An 18,371-nucleotide genomic window follows, 5' to 3' on the forward strand; every position below is an offset into this window, starting at 1 on the left:
TGCACACAGTGTAATATCATGGTCTCCTCAGATATGAAACTTTCATCTTGGCAAAAACTTAATGGCCAAATGGTGGTAAATGTCAGCAAGTGCTATGAGTGATTTTTAACTTTGTGGAGGTCAAAACGTGATTTTATAGTTTCTAAAATCGTATGCACAACTGTAGTGGAACTACTTTTAAATGTACATTAATATTTGGTTATCTGAAGTTTGACTGTTATTGAAGACAAGATGCAGGTGTCATTTTGGATAGGTTGTTTCCTTTATATCTACATACATAGACAATTCTAAATAAAGAAAATACATTCAAACACATTAAGGCACAACACATCATGATGCACATCCTCAACCCTCCCCCCAAAATTACAAAAATCCAGAGGGAAAAAAAAGACCCCTAAAGTTACATTTCCTTTTGACAAACATCCACCACTGCCCTTAAGTTTATTGTAAATAATTTACACAAGATTCTGCCACAGACTGTATTGTTATACCACCAGGAAAAAACACTTAAAAAAAAAAAAACTTAAGCAGCCGTTATCCCCGCACACATAATGCTGCCTGTAAAGAGAAGCTCTCATTGTTGATTTGTCCCACGTGACCTTCAAAAGGCCTGATGATAGCTTGGCTTCTCCAGAACAAACCAAACATCAAGGTGTGGCCAAAGAAATCTCCTGGACCAAGGGAGATCCTTAGCCTTGAGCAGACCTTCAGTCTTCTGCAGCTGCAAGGATGGTAGACAGGGTTTTCACAGAGGTCCATTCCCAGCATCTTGGCCACGCTGGCTATTTGAGTCATTTCATTAACACCCAAAGTTCTCTTCTCAACCTCCTTTTCCTCTTAAGACCGTTCAGAGTTTGTAAATCCAGATGTTCAAAAAAACAAGACAAAAATAATAATTCACAAAAATGGTTGCAGTGTATTGTTTGTTCTTAAATAGTTATACAAAAGAAGGGGGTGCTGCCTTGCTGACCATGGCCATGGTAACATTGCATGAGTCCATCCATATTGCTATAATAGTTACAGGTACTCAAACTCCAGTGCTTGGTGTAGTGCCAGCAGGTCAGAGTGACTCGATATCCTCCAGAAAGGCATGTTGTGCTGCAAGGTAAACAGACACACACACATTAATATCAAAAGTTATGTACCAAAGCTGCACACCACCACCACTTAAGTCATGCACGCTACACACAGTAGCTTGTAGCTGCTTGCTTTGCAAAAGCACTGCAAACAAAACCCATGCAATCATAAGGCTTAAAGGAGGAGTTCTGCATTTGGGGAAATATTCTCATTAATTTAGCTGAGAACATGTATCTTCCTGTTCAGTAAGGCTACAGCAGCTGATAGATTAGTTTAACATAAATAATGGAAATGGGACCATTAATAGCCTAGCTAGATATACAAATTAAAATAAAAAGCATAACAGCCAACAAATTAGTATTTCCATTTTAGTTTTTGATGTAAACCAAAATTTGTTATACTTTTTTACCACACCTAATGACCACACCTAATGGGGATGACCACACCTAATGCTAAACTAGATAGCTGCTGTTTTGTTTCATGAACAGATGAGGGTGATATCAACGTTCTCAACTTACTCAGCAAAAAAGCGCATATTTCCCATAATGTCAAAGTATCCCTTTAACAATCCCAGCACCCAGCATTAAGAATGAAACCCATAGCTGGAGAAGAGATGGGATTTATATTTAATGTGTCTTAGTGCTATACATTAGGGTACGTTGCTATGTATTGTCTTGTTTGTGCGATATAGCTACTTTTCTTTTCTTTGACATAAATGTTACCAATGAAAAACAAGACCACACACACACACCATTGGACAAAAGTGAGCTATTAACATCTAAAATTAGATTGTTTGAAGCTTAATCACTGTACATTTTGGCAGCCATTCATTTTTACTGTCGGTAACACTTTACAATAAGGTACACAAAAAAGAGTAGTTACTCTTTAGAGTAACTACTCTTTTTTGGAAGAGTAACTACTCTTTTTTGTGTACCTTATTGTAAAGTGTTACCTTACTGTCAAATTTCAATTCAAGTTGAGTAAGAAGTATATGACTTGGAGCAATTTACTTAATTTTAATAATTCATCTGCAGGTGGATCACACATTTGATATAATCACAAGTAGGTGCAAAATGTACAACATTGACCAAAAGTCTCCTGTCACTCCACGAAAGAAAAGCGACAGCAAGTACAGCAGAAAAAAACACGACCAACACAAAACCTCTACAGCAAAGAAAGGCAGGCTTTGGTCCAATCAGAGCTCACACTGTGAGGAGGAGGCGGGGTTCACAGTGACGTTGGGGATCCATTACCTTTTTGGCCGCCTGCTCCTCTTCCACACCGTCCCCAATTACAACATACACTACTTTCCTGCCAAACCTTTGCATTATGCGTTCAAAGCAACTCTCTTTTCCTGCAAAGAAAACAAATAAACAAAGGGGGAGGAAGGAAGGTCACATGGTCAGAGGGGTCAATGTTCAGCAGTGTTGTTTACCTGGCTGGCTGCATGCTCTTCATCCTTCCCATCGCCAATCACAACATATGTAATGTTAGTGCCAAAGCGGGAGACTATACGCTCAAAACAGCTCTCTTTGCCTGGAGACAAACAAATGGCTTTCACAGGGTTTTTCATTTGTTGTTTGGATGGAAATAAAACACATGAGGCACAGCTGTGTACATTAGGGGTGAAGTAACACACTCTCACTCACACTGCACTCCGACTGTCTCTCTCTGTCTCTCTCTCTCACACACACACATGCTTACCTATGTTACTTTTGGGGGTATTTACATGTAATTACATTAATTTCCTCAAGACAAACCATAACCAGTGCTGGCCTTAAACCAGTGCTTCTCAAATGGTGGGGCGCCGTGAGTTGTCAGGGAGTCGATTTCCAACTTACCAAAAAACGTTTATTTTTTTGGTGCGAAAAAGTTTCTGTCCCCTAGTGGGGGCCTGACAGAAAATAATTGAGAACCACTGCCTTAAACTAACCCTAACCGTAACTTAACCCGGACTTTAACCACTGGACTAAAATCGACTTTTTACCAATTGAGGTTTTTGTCCTCAATTGCTGAAGCCGTCCCCAATCAACAGATTAAGTCTAGTGTCACTGAACATGACTTAAGTCAGACCACACAAACACACACACATGATAAAGGATAGCTGACTCTGATTAATCCTGACAGCCACATCGGATGTGCATCCTGAGAGGTACTTCGCTTCAGATTGATATAATCTTGTTGCCAAGGCAACTCGAAGATCAGACATGCCAGTGAGTGATGTCAAAAGTCACACCCCATATTAACCTTTAGCCTCTGTCCTGTTAAATGCTTGCTACACGATGCCAATTGCATATAGAGTATAGTAATTCCATAGGCAAAAGTAATGTAACCGAGTCTATGGGATACGGCATCTGACCTGAGACACTTAAACAGCCAGGTGGTTGTCTTGGTTACCACATTGCTACGTCCATTTTAATCAAGGCACAGTGGGGTTGAACTGGGTGTAACATAAGCTCACAACTTGCGCACACACACACACACACACACACACACACACACACACACACACACACACACACACTTGGGGTTGTATTTCTTTCCCTCCTGAATGGTTTGGCTCTCAACCCTCCCTTATCGAAGTTGTTTTGTTTTTCCATTGTTCACAAGTTAATAAGATTTAGCATTGTCCACACTGGCGCAACAGGCTTGTCAAAACCATTCAGAAAACATAGATCAGAGGTGAGGAGGGATGTAATGGTGTCAGGGGTCAGTGTGACTAAAAATGGCTATGTCTACAAACACTACACATCCACACAGTTGTTTTCAATTAATTTGGATAGTAAGTCTTGTGTGGAGCCATACTTGAATTAATGTTAGGTCGCCAAGCTCCATGAACTAAGACGATTAAAGTAGGTTTACCTGCTCGTACCTTAACACCTGCCAAAGAAGTGTATCAAGCACCGTCTATTGCCCACACACTAACTAAGTGAAAACAACTTTGCGCGTAGGGCCTTTCTTTTTTCTATAATCTACATAGGCCTACATCATCGAGATGCTACGATGGTAAGAAGTGGAAATATCACACTTTAATAAGAGGTTGTTAACATTAAAATTCAAAATAAATTTGAATGAATAAATAATACATGGTGCAATAAGTACAAAAGGATTTAAAAAAATTATAATTTATCCTTTATTTGAAGTAGTAGATAGTGACAGAGTGGAAATGGGGAGAGAGAGGGGGATGACATGCAGTAAAGGTCCATGGGTCGGATTCGAACCTGCAACCACTGCAACAAGGACTGAGCCTATATGATACGCTCTCCACCTACTACTGTCACTGGAGCGCCCCACAAAAGGATAAGATGAGATAAGTACATAACTGTGCATGTAAATGTACTAACTTATATCTTGAGTTGTATCAAATGATCAGATAAATAGTATTAGGTGTTTTTGATTCATTGCTAATTGTTTACAGGTACTGTAATAATATTCTGTTAATACGCAAGATGATTAAAGGGAAAGGATATACTTCGATTCCAGCTGTGTGGTCATTTCAGTTATTTATTTATTTTTTAAACTAGAAAGTATTCTTGCTCAACCTCAAGGTGGTTTGTTTGGCCAAAGCATAACCAGCATGATCCACTTTCCTTTAATAGACTGTGAATTGCGTTTGGTTACACACACAGACACACACACATACACATACACATACACAGGGTATAAAACATAATGATGCATACATAGTAACTCAAACTTTGCCAACCAACCGTGCAGCAAACCTGAGCCAAACTAAAGCGGTAGGTTTAATATCATAAGGGAAAAGTTTATGAGTAACATATGGAGTAAATGAAGGAACATCAAAATAATGGATTTCCAACAAAATACTTGTGACCTTTGGACCGTTAAAATGGCAAATATATAGTCAATTACCATTTTTATTACTTCCATTCCACCTTATATCATTTCCATCAATAGTAGATTATTATTTTGAATGCATGGGACCATGAGTATGAGTGTTCTTTGTGACTTACCTATTTTTGTTGCACTGTAAATGTTCTCGACGGGGAAAACAGATCCCAAACTATACAGGAGAACTTTAGCAAGCGCTGGTATGAGCTGTGTTGTGGTCACCATCACATTTACACAGTTACTCCTGCGGGACACAGAGCAGAGAGCAGACCATATTATGCAAAAGGCTTAAGGGTTAATGCATCTAAAAAAAGGCATACATGGATGATCGTAAATGAATGTCCTTCGATGGTGACTAACTATGGATTCATTCCCACGCTCTAAATCGTGACCCTTATATTGATTGATAGTGGGGGAGCATTTGCTATAAAATATAAGTGAGTGGCACCTGGAGCTGATGATGGATAAGGACTTGAGTGCGTGGGTGAGCCAGGAGTCAGTGAGAGCCTCCACCTCGGCTCTGAGCTGCAGCCAGGCGTCTCTTTTAGCGGGACCCAGCATACCTAAAAAAAACACACACCATCATGTAACAAACATAGACGGATAAGAAAAGCACTACGTCTGCTAACGTTATACCCATGTGCAGTATTTCCAATGTAGACTTTTAAAGGGAATATTTTTACACTGGCCCTAACGGAGAATTAAAAAATATTCTACTAGTCTAAATACAGTTTTAGATGTCAGGAGGACATATTAAAGCTGTTTTTTAAATTTGTGTATGAAATTGGGCATAGACATTTTTTTCTTCTATCCGGATTTGGTTACAGCGATTGTTGGTCAGCAGCAGCTTTGTTATTGATATTGGCTCTCATAAACCCATATTGATCAACAACAAAAAAAGGAACAGCTACACAGTTGGCTGTTTTTGTAAAGATTGACTTGCTTCATTATTATATTTGTATGTATGCATATGCTGTATGTTATTTTCACTAGTATGTTTTAATTTAATACACCAATCCCAGTTTTTTAAATATTTTTTTCACTTGTTTTAATAATCTATTTATTAATGTAATTAGAAAAGTCTCCCAAAACATTTTTTAGCGATAGCATCTGAACATTTAACATTATACTTTTTTATTATTTCTATTTTTCTCTGAAAACTGGCATATAAGGACCTCTAGAGGATTAAGGAAATAAATACAGAACCTGAAGCCACTCAATCAATAGAAAAAACAAAACAAAGTACCCCCCCCCCCCCTTTAACCATCCAGAAAACTCCCGTCAGATTAGCTTACCCCCCACATTGTTTTTGTACGTGCTATACATCTCTTTGACTCGTCGGTAGCGGAAGGCCAGTTTCCTCATCCAGTCGACCCCGCCGCGGACACCCGTAGCCAGGCACAGGTTGGCGCTGGTTGCAGCTGCATGGAAGCCATCAGTTGCAAAACTGTAAGTACTGTCAATAATAATGATATGTTTTATTTGAACAATCTGCTCTGGTAGAACCAAAAGATCAAGTGGTTATTTTTTATTACTCAGTAGTATTATAAACATACATGCCAGTGTGTATTTGTAGTAATGCAATCTATTACTACCATTTTAAAATGCAATGAAGACATGTGAACATTTTAATACTTTGATGAATTCACATATTAAGATCCCTTAAAAAATATGCTTTATTAAGATCCATCCAAACAATGGGAAACAAATCATGGGATTTGTGTATTGAACTTAATAACATCAAGAATGTTCACATTGTACATATAGCATTATTTAAACATATATCCTCACCTTAAGTCCTGGCCATTGTCGTCTGATGACACGTCATCAATATGCACCTGATCACACTCCTGCACACAACAAGTACATAATGGAACTTCATTGATTCCATGAAGAGAATTCAAGTGTCACAGCAGAAGTACAAAAAAAACGATTGCTATAATATAACGGTCATTACGGTATACGCTATTGAGACAAAAACAATAAACAAAGTCACCATGCAAAATGAACTGTTTCTAAAAAAATAGATAGCAGGTGTACTTTATTTAACCCCAAAGGGAATCTGCAGAGTAACTATGCAATGTATAAATGTGTTAATCCATTCACCATGAACAAGTATAACAAAACATGTTGCACTAGTTCACCTTACACCACAAGAGGGCAGTAGTAGTATTTAACTGATTGACAGCTTGGCTTTGAAAAGCATTGTGCTGTGATTTGTGCAAAATTTGATAGCAAGGAAAACTCCAAGCCTTTCAAGAGGTTATTAGAATTTTAAATGTGTGCGTGTGTGGGAGTGTGTGTGTGTGTGTGTGTGTGTGTGTGTGTGTGTGTGTGTGTGTGTTTGTGCGTGTCAATCTGTGTCTCACCTCTAGGTCATTAAAGAACAAGTGTGTGTCGGCCAGGTTGAAGATCATCTCCTCCATCCTCAGACCGAGCGTGACAGCCATAGGAGGGTCCTAATGTGGGAGACAGATAACATTACCATTATCATTATGACCAATCAGTGCCTTTACTTCCTGCTTGACATCACTTCACCCGACCCAAAAAACATTTAGGATTTGACACACATCCCACTTTTTCACAAACCCTCCCCCAAACACCCACGTGTAGAGTTGGTATGCTCCACTCATCACACCAGATGCTGACAGACAGGTTGCACTTGTTCTGTCCCATCAACATTCCTCGGCGGTGGTGGGTGTTTGTGGGGGGGTAAGTGAATGGTTTGTGTGTGAGAGTGTGTGCGGGATAATGCGGCCTGTCCTGCCAGCCCGGGGCTCAGCTGCAAAAACCATCATCTGTGATAGCTCAGCAAGGGATGACAGCTTTCTGCGCGATTCACTGACGCCGTCAGACGACCAGAATAGAAAGAAACTAACAGAAAGGAGAGTGAAAGTGAGCGAGCCAGGCACACTGACAGAAAGCGAGAGAGAGAGAGACAGGGATGTGAAGTGCGTAGAGATCATTAAAACCTAACAGCTGCTAATAGCGATAGCAGCAATTTTGATTGCATTTCCTTTCCTGCTTGTCAATCACAGGGTACTTGAGTTTGTCCCTCAGGTAGTGACTGCGTTGGCTGCAGGCCAAAGAACAGTTACAGACATCAGTGTGTGTGTGTGTGGGTGTCGAAACTCACCCAGCTGAGATGTGTTACTTCCCTTTGAGCAATGACTTTTACTTTGCTTTGGGCTCCAGAAAGGCTGAGATTGCTTTTTTGTTGTTGTTGTAACATTCGGCCAGATGAGTTCAATCAATCACAGAGAATTGCACATATTACTTGGTCCTGGCAATGGGTAGCCTGAAACAATTCAACTCTCCCCCCCGACCACTGCTGCTATCGCTTGAGTGCTGGTAACCCTTCATGATGATGTGAACATTAGCCCCGGTCATAATAACTCCTGCACTGAGGAATGACAAATGTGACGGGTGTGCATCTATTTGAAAAAAAAATGTGTTTATGTGCTTTCATTAAAAAGTGAAACATCCCTTAGAGCAGAAATGCCATCAAAGCCCAGCACTAGAAGGGTACTTACATTTTGTAGTTTCTATGTCAACAGTGTAAACACTATTTTGGGCGAGGTGTGGACAGACACAGCTGCCACTATATTTCTGGAGGGCAGCAGCGGCAAACGAGGTGAAAAAAATGCTGTAACAATTAATTTTAGGGCAAATGTTCTGGCGTGCAATCTTATCTCCCTTTCATTCTAATGCTAGCTCGCATTACATGGACTAGCAGCAAACCACATATTCTCATTAATTATTTGATGGCAAGTCAGCAGAAATGCAAAACGTTCTTCACTCAAGCCAACTCTTACATTTTGATATTAACCTTTGGTATTCGGTATTTTGAAACGATGCAAACCAAGCTGCATTAGCCACAAGGTCGCATGCGCTCTCCTTCTCTTTCTCTTTCTCTCTCACACACGCACACACACACACACACACACACACACACACACACACACACACACACACACACACACACACACACACACACACACACACACACACACACACACACACACACACACACACACACACACACACACAGCAATTTACAACTCACCAGGGCCTTTCTTATACCCATTCATTCTCATTTGCCAAACATTAAATTCCACAACGGCAGAGCAACTCGGAAGTACATCGGTGCCCACCAAAGTATGTCTATAAAACGCCTGGTTGGCTCCAAATGGGCGTGTGTGTGTGTGTGTGTGCACGTGTGTTCTGTGCCAGCTTTTGTTTGACAGCCAAACAAGAATATCCGAAAGGACTGTTCAGAGTGTACACCGATACAGCCAGGCTGGTGACTGCTCCGGTGCCCACAGGAAACTACATCACCCAATAAAAATCTGTAGCTTTGGCCACTTAAGATGATACCAGATCAGAGCCAAGGCCTGTTAAAATAAAGGGAACTATAAACAGTGGTGCTGTTATGTGAGAAGGTGAGACCACCAAATAAGTTCACAGCGACGACTGGAATAAATATCAACACACGTATGAAATAGGCATATTTAATTATGATTAAAGCGATGTGAGCATTACAAAATGACTGATGGCTTTTAAATGTATTCTTAATATGGAGTACATTTAAAAACACTTTTTTTTTTTACGTATAAGGTGGTCGTCGAAATTGATTATAACATTCCTGAAGTAGTTGAAGTAATGTTAGGAAGATGCAGAGGGAAAATAAATCTAATTAGAATGGGATACTCATGAGTTGTCCTTACTAACTATAACTATAATAACTACATAAAATTTAAAAAGATAAATCAAGTCATAGCGGTCCTTGTTCAAGTTATTTACTTTATATGTGAATTGCTATATTACCAATCCACTATCCCTAAAATCCCATTTAGTGTCATTGGTAGATGTCATTTTGTATTTGTCTCTCTACTAAATATACAGTCATATGAAAAAGTTTGGGAACCCCTCTCAGCCGGCATTATAATTGACTCTGATTTCACAAAAAAAATATAAAAGTGGTATGTCTTCAATTTACCAGAAACAGCTAAGTACTGGGATGTTTTCCAAACAAAGATTTTTTGAAAAGCAGTATTTGGTTGTATGAAATAAAATAAAATGTGAAAATCTGGCTGTGCAAAAATATAGGAACCCTTGTGGTTTTGTTGATTTTAATGCCTGTAACAGCATGTAAAACTGATGACTTTAAACACAAAGTTGGTTGGATTATGTTGTTAAGCCTTGAACCTCATAGAAATGTCTGTTTAATCATGAGAACATTTATTTTAGGTGCCTAAATGCAAGTTGCACTTCTCTTTGACTCTCTGCTGAAGTGAGACAGAATGGGATCATCAAAACAGCTCCCAAAAGATCTGAAAAACAAAGATTGTTCATTGTCATGGTTTAGTGGAAGGCTGCAAGAAGCTTTCCCAAAGGTTTCAATTGTCAATTTCGACTGTAGGGAACGTTGTCAGGAAATGGAAGGACACAGGCATAGTGGCAGTTAAACCCAGGCATGGCAGACCAAGAAAAAAACAGGAGCGGCATAGGTGGAGGATTGTGAGAATGGTTGCACACAACCCACAGATCACCTCCAAAGACCTGCAAGAACATCTGGCTGCAGATTGTGTATCTGTACATCGTTCAACAATTCAGCGCAATTAGCACCAAAACATCTGCTTTTTATAAAGACCAAATAACTTAATTTTTGTCTCATCAGTCCAAAGCATTTTCTTCCAATATGAATCTGGCTTGTCTAAATGAGCTTTTGCATACTCCATGCAACTGTGTCTGTGGCGTGGGCGCAGAAAGGGCTTCCTTCTCATCACCCGGCCATACAGATATTTTGGTGCAAATTGCACTGATTTGTTGAACCATGTACAGATACACAATCTGCAGCCAGATGTTCTTGCAGGTCTTTGGAGGTGATCTTTGGGTTGTGTGCAACCATTCTCACAATCCGCCGCATATGCCGCTCTTGTACTTTTCTTGGTCTGCTAGACCTGGGTTTAACTGCAACTGTGCCTGTGTCCTTCCATTCCCTGACAACGTTCCTTACAGTAGAAATTGACAATTGAAACCTTTGGGAAAGCTTCTTGTAGCCTTCCCCTAAACCATGACAATGAATAATCTTTGTTTTTAAGATCTTTTGGGAGCTGTTTTGATGATCCCATTCTGTCTCACTTCTGCAGAGAGTCAAAGAGAAGTAGAACTTGCATTTAGGCACCTAAAATACCTTTTATCATGATTAAACAGACCTTTATATGAGGTTCAAGGCTTAACAACATAATCCAACCAACTTTGTGTTTAAAGTCCTCAGTTTTACATGCTGTTACATGCATTAAAATCAGCAAGACCACAAAGGTTCCCATATTTTTGCACAGCCAGTTTTTCACATTTTATTTAATTTCATAAAACTAAATACTGCTTTTCAAAAAATCTTTGTTTGGAAAACATCCCAGTACTTAGCTGTTCCTGGTAAATTAAAGACATACCACTTTTATCTTTTTTGTGTGAAAGCAGAGTCAATTATAATGCCGGCTGAGAGGGGTTCCCAAACTTTTTCATATGACTGTATATGTTTTTCTCTATGGACTTATCTTCGACTGGTGTTCAGTTATAGCACTTTATGAGAAGAACATTAACTCACTCAAAATACAGTCAATTATTATTTCCCATACCAAAAAAACAAACAGAGAATCCTTCTGACAAGCTACGTACGGCCCTAACAACCTCCCCCAAGTCCGAGGGCACAGTACCCAGTTCTGTGGCAAAAAAAATATTCCACAGAGCATTTTAAGGAGGAAATTAAACTGTGAGACTTCAGACATAAAATCGCCTTTTTGGCCAATTGTGGTGTTAGTTTTTATATGTGAAAAAGCTGAAGCACAGTGTGAAGAAATCATCATCTTTTAAAATATTTAATCAAAATCTGACTCGTTCTCTAAGTTGTAGAGAAAATGGATGGATAGAGTTACGTAGTGCAGGACGGCCGGGACATAGTAACTAGAACAGACAGCCAGTAAAATGCAAAGTTTGACATTCTTACCTTGCCATATTTCTGTGCGTAGGAGCCGGTGAGCAGAGAATGGAAGACTATGATGGTCTCGTCCAGATCCCACACAAACACCCTCTGGAGAGAACGATGAAAAAAAAATAAAAGAAAGAAGTGAGTCCGGGAGATATATACTCTTCTAGAAAATGGTATGTGGTTCTTTTCAGTCCATGTGTGCATTCATCGGTGACCTGGGTGGTCCTGCTCTCCTATCTGTTATTATTATTATTTTGAGACTTCAGCGAGCAGAGAGGATACAGATTAAAAGGAATACCACTTTTCCATTGGGATTTTGAATGGTGTTTTTTTTAAAAGGCAGTACTGTGCGTGCATGCTCTGTCAGTGTGGGTGTTGCTCGGTCCCTTACCTCCAGGTCACTATCAGGCGGAGGGGAGGGGTTGTTCTTGCGGCCCCTGCCCCGGGATTTGGACCCCCCACTCCGGCAGGCTCGGTCATCCAGCTCCTTGATGGGCGTGGAGGGGCTCTGCACCGTTTCAAAGTCCCCTAGAGAGCGCGTGCAAACACAGACAAGGGCTAAAACATATCAAATGTTTTCAAATGTACAAATGATCAAATGTCCATCCAACGGGCAACAGAGTAATGACACGGTTTTTGAGCTGATCCCATAGGTGTTCCGGAGCTGCGTATACTTCAGGAAAGGCAATAACTCTTTTGTACAGTTATTATCCATTATGTCAGGTTTAATAATTCAAGGTAAATGGCATGACAGATCCACTTAAAGACCAACAAGTCCCCTAAACAAAAAGCAGCGTTTGTATTGTGACTGATTCATCGTTACATTCATTGTAAGGATTTAACAGAGCGGGGGGGAAAAGATGGAGCTGTGGAATGAATTAGAAAAGTTGGGAAATCTGATGCGTCTTGCAAACGATACTGTACATACAGAATTCTGCAGGAGCATATATGAGCAAACACACAGTCTGAGCATGCACACACACACACACACACACACACACACACACGCATATATGAGCACACACACACACACACACACACACACCCCTAATGCCATATGCTCCCACTGCTGTGTGGTAACTAGAACCAGACTCAAACCTTCGACTCTCATATTGTTATGTCTCAATCAGGGAGGGAGCGAGAGAGAGGGAAGCGGGGGGTGGTTGAAGACACACAGAGCATGTGCGACACTCACACACACACAAAAAAACAGAGACCAACTTTAAAAGAAAAAGTGAGAAAAGCGGTGAGAGGTAAAGTGCTAGTGACAGGAAGAATGATAAGCTCCTTTAATCAGGCTTTCCTGAATTACAGCCAAGTTAAACTAAAGAAAAATGTGGAGAAAAAAAGAAAACTGAAAAAAATACAATAGCCAAGCCATATTTCTGAACGTATGGGCACACTGCAGCTCCCTTTCTTTCTTATATTGTCTTTTTCTCCTTTTTTGTCTGTGCGATATTCAACCCAACGTCCCTCTAATCAAAGTCCCAGAGACTAATGTAAACATACGCCGATTCTACAATTAGCGCGTTCGATGCCAGGTTACCATGGCTACAGTCTGATGTTACTTCCTGTGCTCCATCATCTGAAGGAGAGTTTTGAACCCGGTTACCCAAACTGTGTGTGTGTGTGTGTGTGTGTGTGTTTTCCCCCCTTCCTGGAAACAAGATTTTGAAGCCAGTATCGAGGAATGCTAGAAGAAAAAAATCTGATTTTTTTTTTTACATATCTATGGACGATACCAATTGTGACAAGAGTGTTTTTGTTATTATGCAAACCTGGGTGAAGTTCGGCAGCCTGTCCGGTCATGGCAGGGGCGGGATCCTGCAGCTGGTATGCCGCAGTGGAGCCAGTGCCATCCACGCTGTTGGAGGTCATGTAAGTCCCGTAGGTGGAGGCGGAATAATACTGGGCATACTGGTTTTGGCCAAACGTTGTATACGAGGGATAGTCCTGCAGAGAAAATGACATGAAATATGAACACACAGCGGAAACAGAAAAAAAAAAAAAAAAAAAACTGAGAAATTGAGATGTTTCTGGAGAGGTTCAGAATGACTTTTGAAGATTTTTTTACAAGTGTTCCCCTCTCGTTTCTCTAATCTTTTATACCCCTCAATTCTGTATTTTATACCTCCACAACAATTAAAGCTTTGTGTTGCTGCCTCTTTACTGACCCGGCTCGAGATGGGCGCTTTTATGAGTCAGCTCTCTAAACCTGTCACTATGTCCGTCTCTACAAGTTCGTATAAACTGGAGCCCCAGACACACACACACACACACACACACACACACACACACACACACACACACACACACACACACACACACACACACGCACACACACGCACACACACGCACACACACACACACACACACACACACACACACACACACACACACAAACACACACACACACACACACACACACACACACACATACGTATATATAAGCACAGTTGTAGCATTATCAGCAATATGTGTATGTGTTTGCATGCATATTCACACAAACTAGTACCTACTTACTTTCTTTTCTTCAGTTAAACTCACAAACACGCACACACACGCACACACACACACTACATTTCCCCCTAATCCACCCACATAAGCCAAACCTTGACTTTCTTCCCGTAAACAGCCACATCTATCAAAGCCGGACGTTAAAAATCCCCCTTTAAGCATTTTATTGCCACAATCCAATTCATCATACGGACATGAAGAAAGAAATATTCAGAACAAAACATTCTTTTTAAAACAATCTGTTTCCCTCCTAAGTTTGTCCCCCCGTTGGAAGGTCACTGCCTAATTAGATTTGCGTTTCTTGAAGCGTATCTGAATGAGGAAAAGTTGCGTGGGAGCGTGGCTGTAAAACTGTTTCTGGTCTCGAAATGCTGTCGTAACTGCACTACACAAAAAACACACATCTCTATATAGCTTTAGCCGGCATAATGAGGCACCTGACATTTACTTCACCACGCAGAGAAATCACGTCACATGGTTGATCTGCTATGGCAAGAGCTCCTCTAGGAAATGGTCTTTCCTTATTGGCCTGCGGAGAATGTAGGCTATTTTAAGCTAACTTTCAGCTGGTCCAGGCTAAAAACTAAAAGGACAAGCCTACACAGACAAACAGACACACGCACGCACGCACACACACACACACACACACACACACACACACACACACACACACACACACACACACACACACACACACACAGTATACAGACAATCAGGTACCTGCTGTGTGGCAGTGTAGTTGGCGGGGTTGGACACTGAGTTGTTGGTGGCGTAGAGGCCTGAGGAAGGAGTGAAACTGGAACCTTGGGACACAACGAAAACAAGGAAGAAATATTCAGACGGAAAAAAAATTCAAATCCACATTGCAATGCAAGATCATTCACCTAATCCAGCGAAGAAATTCTAATTCTCTCATTTTAACATGAAAATAATGCACAATTATGTCATGCTGTGGTACAGGTGAAACTCGAAAAATTAGAATGTTGTGCAAAAGTTCATTTATTTCAATAATTCAACATAAAAGGTGAAACTAAAATATTATATAGACACATCACATGCAAAGTGAGATATTTCAAGCCTTCGTTTGTTATATTTTTATTTATTATGGCTTACAGCTTATGAAAACCCCACATTCAAAATCTCAGAACATTTTAATATTACATAAAAATCAATAAAAAAGGGATTTTAAATACAGAAATGTCGGCCCTATATAAAATATAATCATCGATATATACTCAGTACTTGGTTTGGCCCCCTTTTGCATGAATGATTGCCTCAATTCCAATTAATTTTCCATGATCTTCTAATAATATGAGTATCACCTGTATTTGATAGCATTACAGTGTGTCCTCTGAACCAACCTGGCATCTGATAGGGTGAGTATGCGGTCTGTCCGGGCTGGGGCGTGGTGAAGCCGGGGCTGTAGCTCAGACCTGTCTGTAGAGGAGACTGACTCTGAGCCAGGCCGCCCTCTGTCTTTATGCCAGGCAGCATCACACCCAGGTCTGTGACAAGAACAAGAATAGAACAATAAACCATGTGTACATTGTGTTTTGTTTATGTCACTCCTTAGTTCAAAAGGTCTCAGTATGTCATGCTTGAACATTTTGGAAAAACATATTGACCTTCATCCCTGCATATAATACAAGTACAAGAGTAAACAGCCAATCAAAAAAATAGGGGAAAATGTTATACATTTTTTAATTATGTTCATGTATCTCTTTATAGCAACTGGATTTATGTGATTTGGCCTTTCGAGTAAAACTATCCAAATGAGGTTCACACACTACCATTAGTACCATTTTACGTGTGTTTTGTTTTGTTCCAATTCAGTGAATCTTAAAGTACAATTTTTACAGTAAAAAAAACAAGCTGTCTTTTTATACCATAGGTGGACAGTCCGTAGGCCTGTCCTGTCTGGGAGTATGCAGTGTAGACGGTGGGCTGCTGCATGCTGCTGAACTGGGGCTGACCGGCGTACGTCGGCATGGGAGGGGCCGCCGGGGTGGAGAGAATGTGAGGGTAAGGCCTTAGGTATGGAGAGGAGAGGAGAGACAGGCAGAGGTGTAGGGCTGAGTTGGCAGGTTTGATTGGTAATACTTAGTGCAATTAGCTGTATTATAATAATAATGATAATAATGGATTGGATTTATATAGCGCTTTTCAAGGCACTCAAAGACGCTTTACAGGGCCCCATTATTACAGAGGTATTGGAGAAGGTTATGCTGATGAGAACTCTTGGAAAGCAGCATCTGTTGTGTAAACTCAGACTCAGACTTACTTGGATGGGTAGAGGGGAGGGGAGTACTGGTGGGCCGAACGAGGGCTGTAGCCGCTGCTGGTGATTACTAAAAACAGCAGGATAATCAAAAAACAACAAGGCAACACTGGGTTACGAATGGTGTCAACTCCACTTTTCTGTTTCCCTTCACATTCAACAAAACCTGCCACCCCTGAATAGCATAAAACCCCCAAACCCAAGGCCCCTAGCTCGTTTGTGCTGCAAATGCTGTTCCAGTAAACATAATTCCAAGCATTTTGAATGGAGGGGAGCCAAGTTCTCCCCCTCTTTGGAGAGCACTGTTAGTCCACCGAACCCTTACAGCGGGCCTCAAAGTAAAAACACAATGTCTGTTTGTGGTCATTGAGATGTCAGAGCTCAATAGTGACAAACACCCCGCTGCTTCTAAACCCTCACTGTGTGTGTTGCTTAATGGTTTAGTGTGTGTGTGTGTGTGTGTGTGTGCGCGTGTGTTTTGCAGCGTGAAGGAGCACGGGGTCTGTGTGTGAGTCTAAAAAAAGACAAGTGTAAAAATGTCTGTCATCCCAGTGCCAGCCTTTGATGACGCAATCCAAGGACAGGCAATACTTCATGGGATTAAAGCTTTCAGCAGGCCTACTACCAGTCAGCTGAAATGGATGGCGCTGTTTGTGTGTGCGTCTGAGGCAGACAAGCACAGAGACATGGGAATTTTGTTTTTTTCCCTCCAGATGAGGAAATCGTACGTGAGTGCATTTCTGTGGGCAGACGTGTGTGTGTGTTACCTGAGCCTGCGTATGTGTCCAATACTGTGTCGCCTGTCGTAGTGACTGTGTCGCTGTTGTTCATAGGCTCTGATTTCACTTAAGGAAGACGGAAAAGATCGGCGTTAGGAGAGGCCAGTAAAGGGAGAACCATCGTACACACACACACACACACACACACACACACACACACACACACACACACACACACACACACACACACACACAAAAAAAAACTTACTGTGTAAAGAGCAGAAAACTAACATGCAATTCCAGTATGGGAGCAAATGCTGTGTGCAGGGTTCCCACTTTATTCCACATTACATATTAAAAATAGCCTTCAATAACCAGTTCAAAGCACCACAGTTACCTAAAGAGTTTATTCTGGAATTTTCTTCCGTTTTTGCGTGTGTAACATTCAACATTTAACATATGATCATCCAATTTAACCCTTTGTAAATATTTCCTTGAATGTTCCCACTTATCCAGCAAATTCATCAAATTCCCCAGCTTTTTAAGAAATGTGTTGACCGGTGGGAACCCTGCAAATATATAAGAGCTCTAGACACGCTATGGTTCATTCATAAATGGATCCAAAAGGCAGAGAACACTGCAGAACAAAATGAAAATCACTGCAATTCTGGCACAAAAAAAATATTAAAAGTAAAACAAAACAAAGCATAACACATCGGATCTATAAGACCAGCCCAAACTATAGAAACCCATTCCTTTTTTTTTTTTTGGCATTTAAGGCATTTTTTTGGGCTTGGATTCACACACATGCACCTCTGTACCATAGTCCTTGGAGCTCGGGGCAGGGGGCGGGCTGCTGCAGCCCAACAGCCAATCAGCCGTGTTTAGAACTGTCATGTTTTCACCTGAAAGGGTGCAAGGTGGGAAGGAGGTGAGG

General features: G+C 40.8%; 1 protein-coding gene across 6 annotated transcripts in view; it reads right to left on the reverse strand.

Annotated features, from left to right (window-relative positions):
- Window positions 1–253: 253 nt before the first annotated feature.
- eya4 (EYA transcriptional coactivator and phosphatase 4) overlaps window positions 254–18,371 on the reverse strand; it is a 45,019-nt gene continuing 26,901 nt past the window's right edge. For 2 of the 6 annotated variants that reach the window (XM_080048173.1, XM_080048176.1), the window contains 16 exons: window positions 18,256–18,339; window positions 17,483–17,560; window positions 16,719–16,785; window positions 16,324–16,466; window positions 15,799–15,942; window positions 15,158–15,240; window positions 13,699–13,873; window positions 12,312–12,448; window positions 11,939–12,022; window positions 7,299–7,388; window positions 6,721–6,779; window positions 6,225–6,385; window positions 5,378–5,492; window positions 5,052–5,173; window positions 2,331–2,431; window positions 254–1,098 (listed from right to left, as the gene is read on the reverse strand). In XM_080048173.1, coding sequence (XP_079904299.1) covers window positions 1,018–1,098; window positions 2,331–2,431; window positions 5,052–5,173; window positions 5,378–5,492; window positions 6,225–6,385; window positions 6,721–6,779; window positions 7,299–7,388; window positions 11,939–12,022; window positions 12,312–12,448; window positions 13,699–13,873; window positions 15,158–15,240; window positions 15,799–15,942; window positions 16,324–16,466; window positions 16,719–16,785; window positions 17,483–17,560; window positions 18,256–18,339 — 1,724 coding nt within the window. In that variant the 3' untranslated portion in view covers window positions 254–1,017. Of the gene's footprint in view, window positions 1,099–2,330; window positions 2,432–2,512; window positions 2,614–5,051; window positions 5,174–5,377; window positions 5,493–6,224; window positions 6,386–6,720; window positions 6,780–7,298; window positions 7,389–11,938; window positions 12,023–12,311; window positions 12,449–13,698; window positions 13,874–15,157; window positions 15,241–15,798; window positions 15,943–16,323; window positions 16,467–16,718; window positions 16,786–17,482; window positions 17,561–18,255; window positions 18,340–18,371 lie in introns of all 6 variants that reach the window. The other 4 variants (XM_080048174.1, XM_080048175.1, XM_080048177.1 and 1 more) reach the window with 4 other exon arrangements.

The sequence above is a fragment of the Ammodytes marinus genome, assembly GCF_949987685.1.
Source record: "Ammodytes marinus genome assembly, chromosome: 19".
Lineage (NCBI taxonomy): Eukaryota > Metazoa > Chordata > Actinopteri > Uranoscopiformes > Ammodytidae > Ammodytes > Ammodytes marinus.